We start from the raw sequence: 19297 nt of genomic DNA, 5'->3' as shown, positions 1-19297 counted from the left end.
CTGAGTCTGGCTGCTCTTTCTAATGGCGAGAGGGAGGGGAGATGGGGTGGTCGGCATGCTGCCGCCCTGTTGCTCCACGTGTCATTTTTTTTTTTCCTTTCAGGTTAATTATCCTTTTAGCATTTATGTGTGTGTGGCAGTGTGAGGTTGCCCTCCTCACGCATTAATATTTGAATGCGAGAGGGAGGTAGTTTTCTTCCGACAGGGGCCTTCGGAGACCTGTCTGACCCAGTTGCCACAGAGCCGTTCACAAATGATGGCTTACACCAACCTGCGGGCTCAGACAAAAGCCTGCATCTGGAGTCACATCTGTGACTGGGACGGCTGCGATGTGACAAGCTTCCTCCTTTACAGCCAGAACCTTTCACTGCTCATTAGTGTAAGGAGCAATAAAGAAAGAGGAGAGGCTGGAAAGGCATTTTTATGATGCTTACTTCAACTTTGCTTTCTGGTTTGATGTCTTATGTTGGAAATGGGTTTAATGAAATGGCTATACCTTTCCTTGATTGAACACCAAAATAAATCATTTTAAAGATTATGTGAATTGAAAAGGACAAGAAATCTACACTGCAAAGATACTCTAATGTTAATAAAGAAATGCTTGGAAAGCAAAACTGTAGGCCATTTAGATTTGTTTTCAAGTTATATATATTGAGTAATATATATTGAATTAGGTATATTTAAATAAATAATTCATTTTTTTCTTATTATAAGCATGAACCACACTTAATGACACTAAACAAGAATAAATGAATTGTCGATGGACGGATGCTTCGATGTAGATGGATAATAAAGATGGGTGTATGGATGGATGGATATGGATTGATGCATGGATGTGGATGAATGATATAGATGGATGGATATAATGACTGGATATGGATGGATAATATAGATGGCTGGATAGAGATATTTATAATCTGACAAAAGAATTAAAGCTTTTTAAGGCAGTGTATTTATTAAACAACAGCCATTTACCTAATGCATTATATATTCATTCAAAGGGAGTATAGAAAAATACTATATAAATAATCTGATATGATTGACAAGCATGTAATTAAAATAACTTCTGTCTATACCATGCTGTGCTGCAAGTTAAAAGTCATTCTACCTCCTGTCTGCAGAGGACTCTTCCAAGAGCTGAATATAAATGCGTAGGATTTTACTTTCTCATCGGCCTTGTTTTTGATCGGTACAAAACAAGGTCATTATTTCGGCCCCTCATGCATGAGTTTCCTGTGTGAGGGTAAGAGACGGTCTAAATACGTAAGCCTTATACCTGAGAGGCTGCATAGATTTGTCTCATTGTTATTCTTTTCTCACAGCCAGCGTTTGAGTCTTCAGGGCTGTAAGATTCATTCTTTTATCAGGAGAGTAGTCACTCAGTCTGTACAATGCTCAGAGACTGAACAGTGGACAACGTTCTGGTTTTGCGGAGAATATTTTGTTCTCAAGTTCACACTCTCTTGCCAATGTCGTATAATTGAAGAAATCTGGGGTGGATAAATGGCTACTAAATATAGTAATTGCAGTTTTTTAGAAGAACAAATGAGGAAAATAGGTCCTTAACCTTCAGAAAATCTCAATCATCAATATCAGGTGGTCAAACTACTTCAAATAGTTATATTCTATTCTATTTTTGCAACCCTGTTACCATGCTAGCATATCTAAATAGAGATTAAAGCAGTTGAGATTGCGATTTGTGAAAAAAAAAAAAAAAAAAAAACAGGGGGGGAGGTGCTTTTGAAAATTTTTATGAAATGTTTTTAATACGACAAAAACTGTATTTAACGTGATCGCAGTTTAATAAAAAACATTGTAGGCGTACGTTAGGCCTATTAATTGTAATGATTTCAGTTCCACGGTTATTCAAACAACGAATAAATTACATAGAGAAAGCGAGCAAAGAACACAATGGAGCTTTTTGAAACTCCGAATCAGTTAAACCATTGCGTCGCAAAATGATTCACTGTTTCGGAGATCAGATCGGGACGTCAGAGCGGCTTTGCGGGATGAAAGTAATTCAGCAGAGGCAGGAATGCACAAAGCAGAGGGGGGGAAATCTCCCCATCCCCTCCTACAAATCGCACCCTATATATATATATTTCCATCTCAATGAGCGTCTCTGGTCCTTCCTTATACATCCTTTCAACTCTTCTTCACCAGCCTGCCCTCGATACAGCTGCCTTTCAATCTGATGCTACTGTAATGAACAGATGGTGTCTGTTTTTCCGTTGTTTATTCACATATACAGTGGTGTGAAAAAGTGGTGACCCCCTTCCTGATTTTGTATTTTTTTTGCATGTTTGTCACACTTTGTTTCAGATCATCAAACAAATTTAAGTATTAATCAAAGATAACACAAGTAAACACAACATACAGTTTTTAAATGAAAAAAAATATATATTTGATAAATATGCCAAAATTTGTGAGTTGTAAACAGATGATCTGATGTTGTTTTAAAAGTAGAGACAATTTAAAAAAACAACAAATTTTCAAAAGCCAGAATTTGTAAAAAGAAAAAAATGTATATTTGATAAATATGCCAAAATTGGTTAGTTGCAAGTAACAGGGTTGCATATTTGAAAACCATTGCTTTTATGCTGTTTTCTAGCAATGTGTGTTAAATAAACAAAAATTTGGAAAAAAAAAGCCAGAATTTGTAACAGAACTGCAAGTAATAGGGTTGTAAATTAAGCTGAAATACAGCTAGGTTCAGCTAGTTTTAGACCAAATATTTATATCTTATATTTCCGATATAATATTCCCTATAAATTAATCATTTTTCTTATAATGACTTGAGTAACAGAGTTCAGCATCAATAACTAGTGTATACATTTAAACTATAGATATGTAAAAAAAGATTATAATGCAAAGTTAATCTTATTGCACAACATTTGTGAATATAATATTTTTTAAAAGTCTTGGTGTACTATATTCATGTTTTACCTTTCAAAGCTGTCAATGAAAATGCAACTGTCTAGATGTTGTTGTTTTCTTCACTCTCTTTGCTTCTTCCTTACCTATTACTTCAATAGCTTGTTGGTCTGTTTTTCACCTCCACTGTCCCTTGGTACCAAATGACCACTTGCAGATTGATGATTGGAGATGTTTGCAAAAGATCATGTATAATTGCATAGAAAGATCTGGGGCAGGACGGGCCACACAGAGAGGGACTTTTTTTTTTCTTATTGGTCCCTGTGCGGCTCCATTTCAGAAACATCACCAGCCTTTCACTAGCTCTGTCTTTTCTATAGATTTTCCATCTCTGGTTAGAGCATTTTTCTCCCTCCTCCTTTCTGTGCTATAAAAAAAGATTGTTTAGATGTTGACTCAGACCTGACCTGCGGTATTTGAAAATAGCAATGCCTGAACAAGCTCCCACTCAATCAGACGGTTTACACTGCAACACAATACAATACACAGCCAGTACGGACAGATATCGATGCCGCTTGGTCTAAAGGCCACTAAAAACCTAATATGAAGCGCTCGATATGATTTTTCTCATACAAAATGTATTTTTGCCTTTTGTGCAAGATAAATGTGCATTACACGCCCAGTATAGAGGTGTATGATTTGAAATAATTATATGTTGAAGAATCAATCCACCGCCTGTGGTGTTTTAAAGCCCTGTGGTAATAGTCTTTCTGACAGGGAGCCACTAAATCCCTCTGTGACTGATATAACAGAACAGCAGTCCTAATACTGAGCTATATCTTCTTTTCCCTTTGACAGAGTCCACGGTGTTCTTTCCTCAGGCCAGCTTTGCTGTGGAAGAAGATATCGGAGAACTCCTGATCCCCGTGCACAGGAGGGGAGATGTCAGTGAGGAGCTGATGGTGGTCTGTCACACTCAGCAAGGTGCAATATATAGTATATACAATCTTATATACATTATGCATCAGAGAAAAGAGTGCAGCCGTCTTTACAATATATTCTTTGAACTTCCATTTTTTTTGGTAGCTCTATATCATCACTGTTGAAAAATAATTAGCTGGTGAAGTGGGTTTATTTATTGTAGAGTTAACAAAAGTTAACGTGCATTGTAACATTTGAAGTGGATGTCATAACAAATGTTAGTAGACCGGGACGAGTTTAAAATGAGCCGTTCATTCATAAATTCATACAGCTTTACCTTCACACTGTGGAAATACATCTGGAAGACAGACAATGAGTGTGTTTTTACATCAGCAATCTTTAAATTATGTTATAGATTTACCTCTGAACACAAATACTGATTAAAACTTGTATTTGTTTTTTTTTTGTACATATACATAACGATAAAAATTTTTTTTTAAAAAATACAAGTTTTAATCAGTATTTGTGTTCAAAGGTAAATCTATAACATCATTTAAAGATTGCTGATGTAAAAACACACACACAAAAAAAAAAAAAAAAAAAAAAAATATATATATATATATATATATATATATATATATATATATATATATATATATTAATTAGGGGTGTCCTCGACTAAGGATTTTCACAACCGAATCGGAATTTTCGAATCTTGCTGATAGTCGAATCATATATTTGGGGGCGTGGTCAAAACACATTTACCATAATGACGTAAACACACAGGGAAAATGTGTACCGGACACTTCGCAGATACAAACGGGGTAAATAATGTTTTATGTTTTGATGTTAAGAATTCACAACATTATTTACAATAGTGCTCTCGTTATGACGTATATGTTATAAAAAATCCAGTCTTTCACTCTGCCTGTGTCACTTTGAGTCTTGTTAAAGATTTAAATCCCTGCCGCCAAGATGCTCCTCTGTTGGTCACGGATTATTGAAAGTGAAACTTAAATCTATAGGGGTTCACGCACGTTAAAATATTTATTTAAAGCTTCTTTCTTTTCAGATTCTTATTTACAGAATTATCATATTAGGGTGTATATTAACTCATTGGGAGAAAACCGGTAGTTCTATGTGAAATCAGACATTTGAGCACCCCCATATAGCCAAAATGGCATGATCATAACACCCCATGAATATTCGACTGTGAGATTGTTAGTCGAATCAGGCTCCTCCTATCAAAGCATCAAATCTTCGACTATTCGGGGTTACCCCTAATATATATACGTATATCACACACACATAATAGTAATATATATTATGGATTTGTACTACATGTGTGTACAGACCACATATATTTATGTAATTTGTGTAATTTACATTTGTCATTTATTTATGTATGTGTATATATTTATATAATTAAACAATTTATGATGATAAGTTATAGTATACATTTTATGGTAATTTACAGTTAACTCTACAAATCAAATTTCTGAAATGTTTTTGAAGAACCTTTTGTGTTCTTTTTTTTTTTTTTTTTTTTTTTTTAAGTTTAAAATGATCCAGTCTCACTATCTTCTAACAGATAGATACACAGATAGACAGACAGATAGATCTGTTTAAGACTTCTGTAAAACCTTTTTTTAATGTGTAGAATTAAAAAAAATAGTCTTTTCAATGTCTTTCATACCAAACCAACATTAAATTTTGTGTGTTTCTACTTTTGTGTTCCACGGGGAAAAAAAGAAAATGGGTTTGAAACTAGTTTGAGTAAAGAATGACAGCCATTTTTGTAAAATGACATTGTCATTTTTGGGCAAACTATATCTTTTAAGATTTTTGCTGTCAGTGCTTCCTCAGATGTGTTCTCCACGTCCCTTTGAAGCATTTGTAAATGCTTTATGTGGATTTGAATGAATTCCCTGCATGTGTCCTTTTTGTGCTGCTGCAGGCTCCGCCACAGGAACCGTCCCCACTTCTGTTCTGTCCTACTCTGACTACATCTCCCGTCCAGAGGAGCAGGCCAGCATTCTGCGCTTTGATAAGGACGAGACGGAGAAGCACTGTCGTGTGGTGATCATTGATGACTCACTGTATGAGGGAGAGGAGAGCTTCAACGTGACCCTCAGTATGCCTATGGGAGGCCGTCTGGGCCCAGAATACCCCACTGCGCTTATCCGCATTCTGCCAGATCAGGACGACGGTAAGGGCTTGTTTGCTTTTGTGTGATTGAAAGTAAATATTTAAAGGAACATGAAGTCTTCACTCCAGGAAATATTGATTGTCATATTGATGATTTAATGAAATGTACTCGTGACCTGAGCAAAGAAAGAAGCAAACTCTCTTCTGTGTCCTAAACAGGGGGAATAAGTAGGAGCCAGTGTTATTTTAGTATTATTGGGAAAAAGTTTTTATTAACATTTAGAATTTTTATTTTCATTTTTGTGTCTATAGTCATAGTTTTTATACCTTTCATAACTTTTATTTCAGTTCTATTTTTTTTTTTTATTACCAATTTGAAATCTGAAAATTAGATTTAACAAAGGTGTGCATCGGATACAAGTTGGTATATTTGTAGTTAGCATATTTGCATCGGTAAAAACGGATTTATTTTTATATAATTGCTAGTGGATGCGCTATAGCCTACTTTTTATTGTTTAGAACGTGACCAATAAGCTGTGACCAATATTCTATGTTTATTTTTATATGTAGATTGATTTCTCCTCTCTAAACTGTTTCTCAAGCGCATTCTCTCATCACTGCTGCTGTGTGAATATGATGCATCACAACACTACAGAGACCTAAGGAAAAGCTGTGATTTAAAGTCCAAAGCCTGACTTGCAGTAACCTAACAAAGTTAGGGTAGAGTGGTTCCATAAACAACAGTTTATGGAAGTTCACACAATCTAACTAATTTGTGGACGCTTATTCTTAAACAGCCCTTAATATCGATCATGGACCAAATCGATCCACAAATATATTTGTGCTGTTTAATGCATTTGAGACACTGTGTTTTCCTCAGCGACATTTCACAGCTATATTCTTCATCTGTAAATGTTAGAAAGTCATGCAAACATATCCATTTTGCCGTCGGGTGTGGGCGCGTGAACGAGCGCTGCTGCATGTGCACTAAACAGACGGAGCGCAACAGAATAATGGCACAATAATTATAATGCTAAAATATTTATTGTTGGTTAAATGTTCCTATTATAGACTTTTAAACCTACATATGTGTATTTCTATGATAGTAACTGTAAAGGGATTATTGTAATATGTAGGCTAAATAAAATGTAAGCCAGTACAGTCCTAAGCTCAAATGAGTTAATGTGTGTTTCTCAGCAGTTAAAATGTAGTCTTTTTATTTATTTATTTTCATTTTGAAATGAGTGATTTTAATGCTTTAAAGAGCAATTTTAGATTGTAATGGTCTTTGGAGATTGCGTCCTGGGGGCGGTGTTTTCCCCCTCGTTCCCTTCGCGATCCGTTTGCGACCTTGTTCTGAGTAGCCAGTCCGTGCACAATCGCGTACTTTTGCTCCGTTCGCATTCATGTTCCGGCGGGGATGTGGGTGGGATTGTGGCTTGGGGTAGTGTGGTCCCCCTCGGTCCATTCGCCATGGGGCCCGGTGCGACCGCACCAGTTACACCCCCTTAAGGAAGGCCCTACATGGCTATAATAGTATGTGAGAGAGTCAGCGGTAATATCATTGTTTTGCTATTGGTCAGTGTTAGAGGAACTCAGCTTAGCTTGACAGGTTGCCTGCTCTGGACCAGGTTAGTTTCCCAGCATAAGTTGCTGAGCTTGATTACTGTATGTTAAATTTGCTTTATGAAACCAAATAATTTGACAATGAGTCAGACTAACTGAAATAAGCCTGCCTTATTTGGTAAACTTGTTTTATGAAACGGGCATTGAGGTGTTAGAAGTAAGAAGACACTAAAGTTAATTTATGATTTGTTGTCTGTCTGATCCAAAGAAATAAAAGCGAATTAAATAAATAAATAAATAAAATAAAAATTGGATCGCACTGCATCGTAATGGGATGAATTGCATCATATCGCATCATTAGTTGCTTCATACCTATCTTTAATGTACACGTGTGTGTGTGTGTATATGTGTGTGTATATATATATATATATATATATATATATATATATATATATATATATATATATATATATATATATATATATATATATATATATATATATATATATATATATATATATATATATATAATATTTTATTATGTAATTTAATTATGTATATTATTATTTATTGATTTATTTGTTTTTTATTTATTTGTTTAGGTTTGCTTTATTTTATGTATGTTTTTTATGGTTTTACAATTTTTAAACTATAATAAACATGGTTGGAGCTGTGGCATTGTGGTGCAGTGCTCATGCTGTAGTGCTTAAGTGGGAAATGTGAGTTTGAGTCTGCCTTGTGTCATTTCCTGTTCCACTTTTTCCCCCAAAAAATCAATAAAAGTGCAAAAAGTAACAAAAATGAATATTATTTCTTCTTAAAAAAAAGTATTACTTACAATTTAGTCTGTAAACCATACAAATAGAGCTACAGTATTCACAGTCCATATCATGCTCAGACAGATATGTATTTGTTAGTTCAACATGCAGTGATATTCAAAGAGCGATTTATCTTTCCTCAAAGCCCTGTATTTCTGTGTGTCTCATGCACATACAGCAGCCAGCGGATGAACCCAGAATAGACACAATGCACATGTAAATGGGCAATGCTGAAGTTTGCATAGGAGTCTCTTTTTCCTCCAGCGTTATGAGCCCTGAAATCATAGATAAAGTTGAGTTATTCTAAAGCCTTCTTTCCTCAAAGTAAGAATTTATTATTTTTCAGCAGAAAGCGAATGGATTTTTGTTCTTTTATCTCTGTTTTGCTGTTATTATGGCTCCTCTCAAAAGTTTGCTGAGGAAAATAGGAGCCACTGGCTTAGCCCACCTCAGACAGAAAGCGTGAAATTGCACTCAGGAGAGAGCTGGAAGGGATAGAGTTCATCCTTTGGCTGGGAAACTATACATGCACATATATGTATATACCACTGTGCGACTGAATCCCTGTGCTGCTCAGTGCTTAACGTGGATTAATGCTAATTCCCATGTGACACGAAGGTGAAAGCTTTCATCAAGTTAAGTTCAGCTGAGCGTGCTGCGTTCGGTATATCTGACAAATACTGTTTATTAAAGCATGAATAGTGTGTGTGTGTGTGTGTGTGTAAGTAAGAGACTGTGTAATTAGAGGGTGTTGCTGGCGCTTTGTTTTGGCACGTCGTTCTGAGTCTTTATCTTCCTTTAAAACCCCTTTTCTCTCTCTCACACACACACACACCTCAGGCTACTGAAGTTTTTTTCTGGGGCAGTCCTCTTGTATGGTACAATATCCTAAGGGTATTAGATTTTATCTCGCTCTATCTGAAGCCGTTATCAGTAAATCTGGGCTAAAACCACCTAAACATCAATCAGCATCCTGCAGCAGGAAAACACTCCTTAAATTCAGTGTTAGAGCTGCAAATGAGCATATGTTTCAGTCTGTTGGGATTATTTGTGCAACATGAAGGCTATGAGGTTCCTTAAGGCTTTAATTATTTACTTAGTATAATACTACAAGGTAAGTGTGACTATATAAAACATGAACTGTGAAAGTTCAAGTTTATTTGTACAGCGCTTTTTATGATACAAATCGTTGCAAAGCAGCTCTACAGGAAATTAAGTTGCCACAATATATTTATATATTGCAGAACCTTAATATATTTAATTTATGGCAAAATTTGGTAATTCTGTATGTTGTCTGAGCGTTGGCATCCTCTGAGGTCCTCTGAGGGGTTGGCATTATCTTTTCTCAGGTGTTCGTCATCTCAGATCATTTAAGGGTTGGATCCAGACTGAAGCTTCTGTCATTCCTAGTTACATCCCGTGGCAGAAACAGAGAAACAAATAGAGACGTAATTAGCGCAGCTGCTGTTCCATCTAAGCAAAAATGATTTGTTCAACCCAAGATAAAGAATAATAATAATGTACATTTGATCAGATATAACTGCAGTACAAGATTATAAAATGCATTATGTGAATGCTTGGCTAAAGAGATGTCTTTAATCTAGATTTAAACAGAGAGTGTGTGTCTGAACCCCGAACGTTATCAGGAAGGCTATTCCAGAGTTTGGGAGCCAAATGTGAAAAAGCTCCACCTCCTTTAGTGGACTTTGCCATCCTAGGTACTACCAAAAGTCCAGAGTTTTGTGACCTTAGAGAGCGGGTTGGATTGTAGCGTGGCAGAAGACAAGTTAGGTACGCAGGAGCTAAACCATTTAGGGCCTTATAGGCAATTAATAATATTTTGTAAATGAAAGATACAATCCTGTTATTACAAAATAAGCTTGTTTATATCTTGATTTCTGTCAGAATGATAGCTGAAAACATTAAGGAATCATATGCATATTACAGCACCAAAAGGTGGAAAGCAACACTATTCTGCCCCATAAGACTCTAAGGCAGTGTCATATGTTTACATTTTTTGCATTGCCTTGCTTTGCATTGCAACAAGCTCAAATCACCTAAAATGTACTTTTTATTATGGAATGAAATGTCAATAACAATAATAATCTAATTTAAAAAAATACTATTTTACTTAATATACAGTACAGTAGGATTTTTAAACAATTTATTCAGCAGGGATGCATTCAATTGATCAAAAGTGACAGTAAAGATGTATTTCAAAGATGTATTTAAAGTTCTATTTCACATAAATTTTGTTCTTTAGAATTCATTAAAGATTACTGGAAGAGAATGTATCACCGTTTTCACAACAGCACAATTGTTTTCAACAGATAATGTTTCTTGAGCAGGAAATCAGCATATTAGAATGATTTCTGAAGGATCATGTGACACTGAAGACTGGAGTAATGATGCTGAAAATTCAGCTTTGCATCACAGGAATAAATTGCAATTTAAAATATTTTAAAATGGAAACAGTTATTTTGAAGTTGTCATATTTCATAATATAAAATATATTTTTGATCAAATCAATGCAGCAATATAAGGTGAGCATAAGAGGCTTCTTTTCAAAACACTTTTGTAGTGTATACATAAGTGATTTTGTATTTTATATGCATTTTAGAGCATTGTGTCAACTTGGTATCTATTAAGACTGAAACTTGAACTTAAATTTAAAAAATGCAACATGCTTGCATGAGATACTGAAAAATAGTGTGTGCGTGTGAAAAGTTGTTTTTCTACACTCTTTGTACTTGTGAAATGCTGACTGTGAATACTAAAAATGAAATTCTGTATGAAATTGTGCATACCTCCAAAATCTGTATCATCCCGTTCTCCTTGGTTTCTGGTTCTCTCTTGTGCACACACTAGCATATACACACATATTAATTATTGATCTGGTGGCCCTAGTTGGGCTGCTCAAGTAGGTTGTGTATCATTTCTGTTTTTATTTTTCTGTTTATCAAGGTTTCAGATCAGAATGAAGAGTCTGTGAAATTTAGGCTGTTCTCCATGTCATTTAGATACACGATGAGTGGTTAACTACAGAACTCAGACAAAGTAAAGCACAACAACTCCCCTGAATGATCAGAGACGATGAGGAAAAAAGACTGGAAATGTATGTGTGTGTTCGTGTGATGTAGGAGTTTGCAGGCAGGTAAACAGACAAAGGTTGACTCCCTCAGGCAATGCAGGAATGATTTTATCTCTGAATGCTGGAGAGAAGATCTCAACGAGCAAGGAATGAATGTCAAAACTACAGCTGAAAATTCGGTCCAAAACTCAATTACTCTCTCTCAGTTGTGTGTATGTGTGTGCTAAACATGAGTAGTGGTTTGCTGCTGCCTCTGCATGAGCGAAACCAGAGATGAACTAAAACTAGTAAAAAACTATACACTTTTCAGTAGCGTGACGCTAGTTTAGCTCTTTTCAAAATACTCTTGCTTTTTTCGGTGAGTCGTGTGGTGGACTGAGTCAGGAAGTTACACTCCATACTGCTGTCTCTCTCTGAGAGCTAATGAACTGCATCAAAACAAACATGGTCCGGATGCTGAGCTCAGTGTTGTTTGGCCGGCAGCGACTGAGCACACTGCAGATTAAAACTGAAGAGATGTTCTGCTGCAGAGATAAAGAGTACAACAAAGACTAGTGGAAACTAGTCGGACATAGCCAGGCTTTTGACTCCAGTGAAACATCTGGTCCTCGCTGCAGGATGTTCTGGCTCCTTTAAAAGGAAGAGACCACCTGATTTATATGTAAAAATTACCATTCATAGTTTTTGTTTTTATGTGCCATTTGGGCCAGGGTTACGGAAATTGATTTTACTTTATAAATATATTTGCATAGGAAAAATAATTCAAAGATTCCAGCGGTGTTTGTTAAAGGTTATCTTGAAAACACTGGAAATTCTACACACATTTTCTGCTATTTTCATTGTATGTGATTTTTGTTAAATAAAATATAGTTCAATAAAGATGCATTAACTTGACAGTATTTATGCAAAAGTGACAGTACATATTTATAAGGTTAAAAAAGATTTATATTACGAATAAATGCTGTTCTTTTCAACTTTGTTCATCAAATATAATATATTTTAGAGCATTTGCTCATCTGCAGTACATCTGCTTACTGTCAGGTGTTAGATATATTATATTATATTATTTTAAGCTTTTGAAATGCATTAACTAGATCCCATATAAACAAATGTGCTTAAAAAAGAAAAATTTCAGATAAATCGCACACTTCAAAAATTGTATCCACAATATTGATTTGCTCTCTGAGTAATACACAGTAACATAAAAAAATGTAAGATTTGTTTTCGGAAGTCTCATATTTCCTGTGCATTTGTTTGTTCAAAAATAAAGTAAAAATTATAATATTGTGAAATATTATTGCAATTTAAAATAACGGATTTCTTTTTTAATATATTAAAATAATTAAATAATTTTGTTTAATTTTTCCTGTGACGTTGAAGCTGAATTTTCAGCAGACTTCAGTGCCACATGATCCATCAGAAATCATCATAATATGCTGATTTGCTGCTCAGGAAACCTTTTGTTATTATTATTATCAATGTTGAAAACAGTTGTTTGGAAAACCTCTGTTTTGTGTGCAATATGCATTAGATGGTGTGTGAATGGACTGTGAGAGGTCCATATGTGTGCCGCCTAAGGCTGAGACCATTCAAGAGCCAGAGACTGATGTTGGACATGATGCTTTCTGCTCTGCATCATTTGTATGATAGTGTAGCCCTAGGTGTAGGAGGAGAATGTGAGAAAATGTGGTGTACGTAACTGTTTGAAGGAAGTATATCTACAGAGACATCTGTCTTTAGTTTCAAATTAATGCCTGACAGCATGTGCGTCTGTTTGACAGATGTTCATAGTCTGAGAACAACAAATGTTTATGTCTAGAGAAACTCAAATATTAGCACACAACTCGGCATGCACTGACTGTCAATGAGTATTACATTCACATTACGTACCCCCTCATGCATTAGCTTTCACAGGCATCGATATCAGAGCGTGGCGTGATGCACACCAAACCCATGCAGATCATCAAGAACTGCTGCACACTGAGCTAAAATGTTGTTCTGTGTCAAGCAGTATCTGCAGCATCAGAGAGCCAGCTGTTTGAAGAAATGCTTTGTGCTGTTTCCTGTGCTGTCATTTAATTACACACAGCTATTATTGCTCACATAAATCTGTCAGTACTAAATCAGTGCTGTTGAAGCCTGCATTAGAAAACCACCTGTGTAGCTCCAGACTAAATCAATACTTACTTTAATGCACAGATAGTGGACCAGTGTTCACACATGTGCACTACGTGTTATTGTAGTTTATGTTGTTCTTTTTTTGGAAAATATAACAGTCGTTTTATAGTTGTCTTGGCTTTTGAGGTTTTAGGATTTCTGAAGGATCATGTGACACTGAAGATAAATCGCATTTTAAAATATATTCAAAATGGGTATTTTAAATTGTAATAATATTTCACAATATTACTGTTGTTACTGTTTTTGACCAAATAAATAAAGCATAAGAGACTTCTTTCAAATACTTTTGAAAGTGTGTGTGTGTTTGTGCATTTGTAATTGAACAGACTTTCACTTAACGTAATTTAATAGAGTAGTTTTTCTCTAGATAAAAACAATGAGTGGTTTTAAATAATTAAAAAAACAGGGGGTCATGTTAAAACTGAAACATTTCAATAGAGAATCAATAAAACCTATAAGAAATAAAAAAAACAAATAAAATAAAAATGCATAACTGTTTATGCTTATTGATTATGGTAAAATAGTCCAATAGAAAAAAAGAGCTATTATTTTATTATAGTTTAATTTCTGGAAATAGAATCTATTGATCTACAATAATGAGGAGCAGTCCATGCTTTCACTTCAAATCCCACAGCTCAGCAATGCTTAATATGCAAGAATGTCACAAAGAAATATTCTACATGCCAAAAACACATTTTTGATGTCTCTTTTCAGAATCAGTTCCTAGTTAACAATAATTTCTAATCTTATTTTCCCTTGAAGTGTAAAAATAGCTTCAGTTTTTGACAGATACAACTAAATACTGCACAAGTCTCAATGCTTCCCACCTCCTTTTCCTACTTTGTTTTCTGAAAGATGTTTCAAAAAAGCTGTCAAAACTGCATAAACCCATCCGCACTCCATGCTGCTGACAGACGCGCTAGCGAGTTCAAACATGAGTTTCCAGAATCGGAGAACACACAGACTTTTTATCCGTCACCTGAAGCTTTAAAAAGCTCTGACAGGCTTGTGGCCGAGAACAGGCTCCCGGAAATAGACGTGACTTGCTGAGGTTTTGATTGGAACGGGACATCTCTGGGGAGATAGCCGCAAATATTTGCCAATATAATGAATGTTTTGTATGAACACAAGCTACTTTTGATAGCTGGAATATGAATCTAACAGTGTGGTGGTCTAATCGAAACTGTTTGTTTGGACACCTGGATATGAATTATCCCCGTGTGCCTATATCCATATGGACTTGATCATTTGCAGCTTTGTCTAATTGTATCTTCATCAAATTGAATCTTTTGCAAGTTTGCTCTCTGTGGTGCAGATGCCATCATTCATCTGCTTTGCGCATGAATCATCCCTCATTAGCCCTGCCGAGTATGATAACGCTCGGATGATTCAGCACAGTTCATGTATGCTGTGATAAGTCCTGAAATGAGTTTGCTTGAAGCTTCTGCCTGTGTCTCCAAATATAATGCAGCATGAGATTTTACCCTGAGGGCCTTTAACCTTCAGCTTCACCCTTCGTCTCATGCGGCTGTGAATATTTCAACACACTAATTCTTTTTTTATGCTTCCCCTCGTTCTCAACAATTGAATCATTTTAAAACATCTTAACCATGATTATTATACTTTCTATTTTATTACAATGTTTGTGTTTTCAAAAATGTCTCAAGCTGTATCCAGGGACCAGAATGTTTTAGAGACTTGATCCAGTAAGAATTCACCTTGCAACAACATGGCAACAAATGTTCAGAATGCCTTAGCAACCAAATAGCAAAACCCTTGAAATCACTCACAGTACTTTAGTACCTTTTTCTTGGGCAATTGAGAGGAATTGGGAAGGATTCACCATCTTAATATCAGTGTTTTAAATATTCAAGCACTGATGTACAGAAATGACTGATAATTGCATATTTTTGTCTCTAATAATAGTGGGTTAGAAAAATGTGGGATTAGTATGTTTAAAGTTTGTGTTATTAGTAGTAGTATTTAGTATTATTATAGTATCTATTAATACAATTTAACTAAATAATTTCTAATAATATATATGAATTAATAAATAATTCATAGCTTTCATGTAGCTCAAATAGTAGAGCATGGCGCTAGCAACGCCAAAGTCATGGGTTCGATTCCCAGGGAAAGCAAGAGCTGATAAAATGTAAAAAAACCTGTAACTTGAATGCAATGTGAGTCGCATTGGATAAAAGCGTCTGCTAAATGCGTAAATGTAATAATAATAGCTATTATTTTTATATTTTCAGTTAAGTTTTCTGTCACTTTAATTGTAGTTTTAGTACTTTTGTCATTTTTCTTTATATTTCTGTGTAGTTGGAAGCCTGTTTCGGTCACTAAATAAAAAATAAAAAGGTAATCATTATTTTTTATCTCAGAAGTGCGTTATATAAACTCGCAATTGAGAAAAAGTCAGAATTGTGAGATACAAATTGCCATTCTGACTTATTTCCTTGGAATTCAGACTTTTTTCTCACAATTCTGATATAGTCAGAATTGCAAGTTTATATCTCAAATTATATCTCACTTTATAACATGCAATTTTTCACATGATTCAGACTTTATATCATGCAATTCTGAGAAAAAAAGTCATTATGAGATAATTGCGAGGGGGAAAAAAAATCTGAATTGAGTTAAAAAGTCACAATAACCTTTATTCAATGGCAAAAATTTTATTTCAATTATTTTATAGTCTTTTTACTTGCCAAGTCAACATTTCAAATTTTAATTTGATATTTATATTTTACCTTTTGTTTCAATTATGAAAATGATTTTTTATTACACTGTGGCTATAAAAAAATAGTTTTGGTCTGTTAGTTGCCAGAGACATACAGAAACATCCGCAAAATCTTAGTTCAGGCCAAGTATCATTGGTATTTATACCTTGTATGCTGATTAAAGAGGAATCTATTCAGATTAAACCCTGCAATTTGCGACCTGATCTTATGTTTGGAGTGTGTTCTGAACAGAGAGGTTACAGGCATTTCTTTGTAAGTGGCTTCCTGTAGATAATGTGAGATGACAGCTGTTGAATCCCTCTCCCAGGGACCTCTGCTCTTAGACGCCACGGGTGAGAAAAACACAAACTTCCATACAAGGTGTCAGTTTGTTGTCATAGAAACCGGCGTCCGCTGTTCAGTCATGGTGAAGCTGGTGTTTATGAGACAGAGCTGGTTTTAGCTGTCATACAGCTTGGTAGGAAGTTGATTTTATTATTCAGTACATGATTTATTCAAGGGTTTTTCTCTACTGTTACAATTAAATGTAACCGTGTTCTTGTGTGTCAGAGAAGACTAAAAAAGGAGGAGGAAGGTTGATTTCGAGGGTTGGTACATATATTATAATTTCAATATCTGCAATTAACAGGGTTCCTGTGGTCATGGAATATACATCTGAAAATACCACTTGAATTAATAAAATCTTAAAGGTCATGGCTGGAAAATTCATTAACATTCCGTAATGAATAAAACTTTTTCTTAGTTATGTCCTGCTATAAAATACTTTTTAAACTGGTTTTACATTGCACTTGTGTAACTGCGAATTGATTTTGCAGGCTTACATATTTTCATATCCTTCAAAAGAAGGAAGTTATGTTTAAAAGTTCAAAAGTTCTGGTTAGTTATGATAAAGGAATATTGTAAGAAAACACTATAGTGTTAAACATAAATGAGAATTTAACATGGCAATTAAATAAAGAAGAATAACAGGATAATGTTCAGTAAATAAACCATTTTTGTATTTTAGTGATTACAAATGACTGTAAAATCAATTAATTGAAATTCATTATTCATGGAAGTTTGTTTATCTTTTTGGCTTGTTTTCCCCCACAGCTCCTGTGTTCTATTTTGACAATCAGGAGTATAATGTCGATGAGAGCGACGGCCACGTTGAAGTCCGTGTGTGGAGGACAGGGACAGATCTTTCTAAAAAAGCTACGGTCACTGTGAGGTCCCGCAAAACGGACCCGGTTTCTGCTGACGGTGTGTGATACCATTTGATTTTCACAATAATCCATCCTTTTTCCCATCCTCAACCAGTACTGTTACTCATTTCATACAATAAGATATAGAATTAATTTCAATTAATGGCTAATGAAAGAAAATATTAAGCTTTTTTTGGGTAGAGAAATCCTGACTTGTTTTGGAAAATATAACTACTACAAATTAATAAAAAATAAATGAATAAAAATGTCCTCTTCTTTTAAAATGTTGTCTCTTTCTTTCCCCCCCCTGCAAATAAACTAGAATGGCCGAGGTTATTTCATCAGTGTGAGATTTATAAGCTAGCATTATTGAATGTTACAGCTAAGTCCTTGAACAAGTGACATGTGGCATCAAAAATGCAGCTTGGAGCTCTCAGCAAAACTGAAATTAAAAAAAAAATTCTCTTCATCCGAGTTCTCTATGCAGTCAACCCAAACTGAAGCAGTAAGCTCTATATTGTACATCGTCTGACCTCTCTCTGACCTTTTAGCCTTTTTTCTGTGTTCATCTGCTAGCGGGGGTGGACTATGTGGGAATCAGCAAAAACTTGGAGTTTGCACCGGGCGTGAGTGTGCAGACGGTCCAGGTCACCATCCTGGATGACCTAGGCCAGCCTGTTCTGGAAGGGACAGAAAGATTTGAGCTTATTCTCCGGATGCCTTCCAGTGGAATTCTGGGAGAGCCAGCGAAAGTCACGATCTTTATCAATGACTCCATTTCAGACTGTGAGTATTTCACAGTTTTCTAACAAAATTGTGACTGTGACATATGCATACGCTCATTCATAGACTTTGCTGTCACCCACAGCATGAATGACCCAATTATTACTAGTTTTTGTTCTTGATGTTGAGGTAGACTGTTATATTAGAGCGTTTGGATTTGTTTGTTCTCTTTCCTCAGTGCCAAAAGTGGAGTTTAAACAGGCTGTGATGACTGCAGAGGAGAGTGAAGGTCACATAACTGCTGTGGTACACCGCAGCGGAGACATCAGACACAAGTCCACTGTACGCTGCTACACCCGGCAGGGCTCTGCACAGGTGGTGTCCGACTTTGACGAGAGACCCAATACTGACACATCCATCGTAGCTTTCTTGCCCGGTAAATAACCTTTTACTTAAGATGGGAAATGGAAGGAAGAAATGAATGAATGAACAAATGAGGGAAGCAGAAAAGGAATAAATTATTAAAGAAACACATGAAATGAATGAATGAACGAATTAATAAATAGATTAATGAACAAACTAACCAACAATGAACAAGTTAATAAATGAATGAAAGCATGAATTAATAAGCAAACAAATGAAATTAATGAATGAACAAACAAACTATGAACAAAGAACAAATGAATTAAAGAATGAATGAACAAATAAACCAACAATGAACAGATTAATGAATGAACGAACAAACATGATGAACTAATTAATAAATCAATGAACAAATGAATGAAGGAATGCATGAATCAATGGACAAAACAATTAAATGAATGAATGAAAGGACACAAGAAACAAATGAATTGATAAGCAAGCAAATTAATAATAAATTAATGAACAAACAAGGCAACGATGGACCGATAAATGAATTAATGAATTTATAAATCAACAAATAAATAAATGAATGAACAAATGAACTAACAAGTAGTTGAGTGAATTAAACTTGAATTGACTGTTTAAAAACATTTCACACTTAAGTTATAGTTAATTTTGTAAGTTTGG

The 19297-nt window shown here is 35.1% G+C and overlaps 1 protein-coding gene across 1 annotated transcript in view; it reads left to right on the top strand.

The window, feature by feature from the left end:
• LOC306865530 (FRAS1-related extracellular matrix protein 2-like) overlaps positions 1 to 19297 on the top strand; it is a gene marked incomplete at both ends in the record, with an annotated part of 55833 nt that overhangs the window by 24120 nt on the left and 12416 nt on the right. Inside the window, 5 exons of the mRNA XM_079410199.1 lie at positions 3733 to 3858; positions 5753 to 6004; positions 17433 to 17582; positions 18101 to 18310; positions 18486 to 18683. Coding sequence (XP_079266325.1) covers positions 3733 to 3858; positions 5753 to 6004; positions 17433 to 17582; positions 18101 to 18310; positions 18486 to 18683 — 936 coding nt within the window. The remainder of the gene's footprint in view (positions 1 to 3732; positions 3859 to 5752; positions 6005 to 17432; positions 17583 to 18100; positions 18311 to 18485; positions 18684 to 19297) is intronic.

The sequence above is a fragment of the Barbus barbus genome (genome assembly GCF_936440315.1).
Source record: "Barbus barbus genome assembly, chromosome: 47".
In the NCBI taxonomy this organism is placed as follows: domain Eukaryota; kingdom Metazoa; phylum Chordata; class Actinopteri; order Cypriniformes; family Cyprinidae; genus Barbus; species Barbus barbus.
This window is presented reverse-complemented; position numbering and strand designations above follow the sequence as displayed.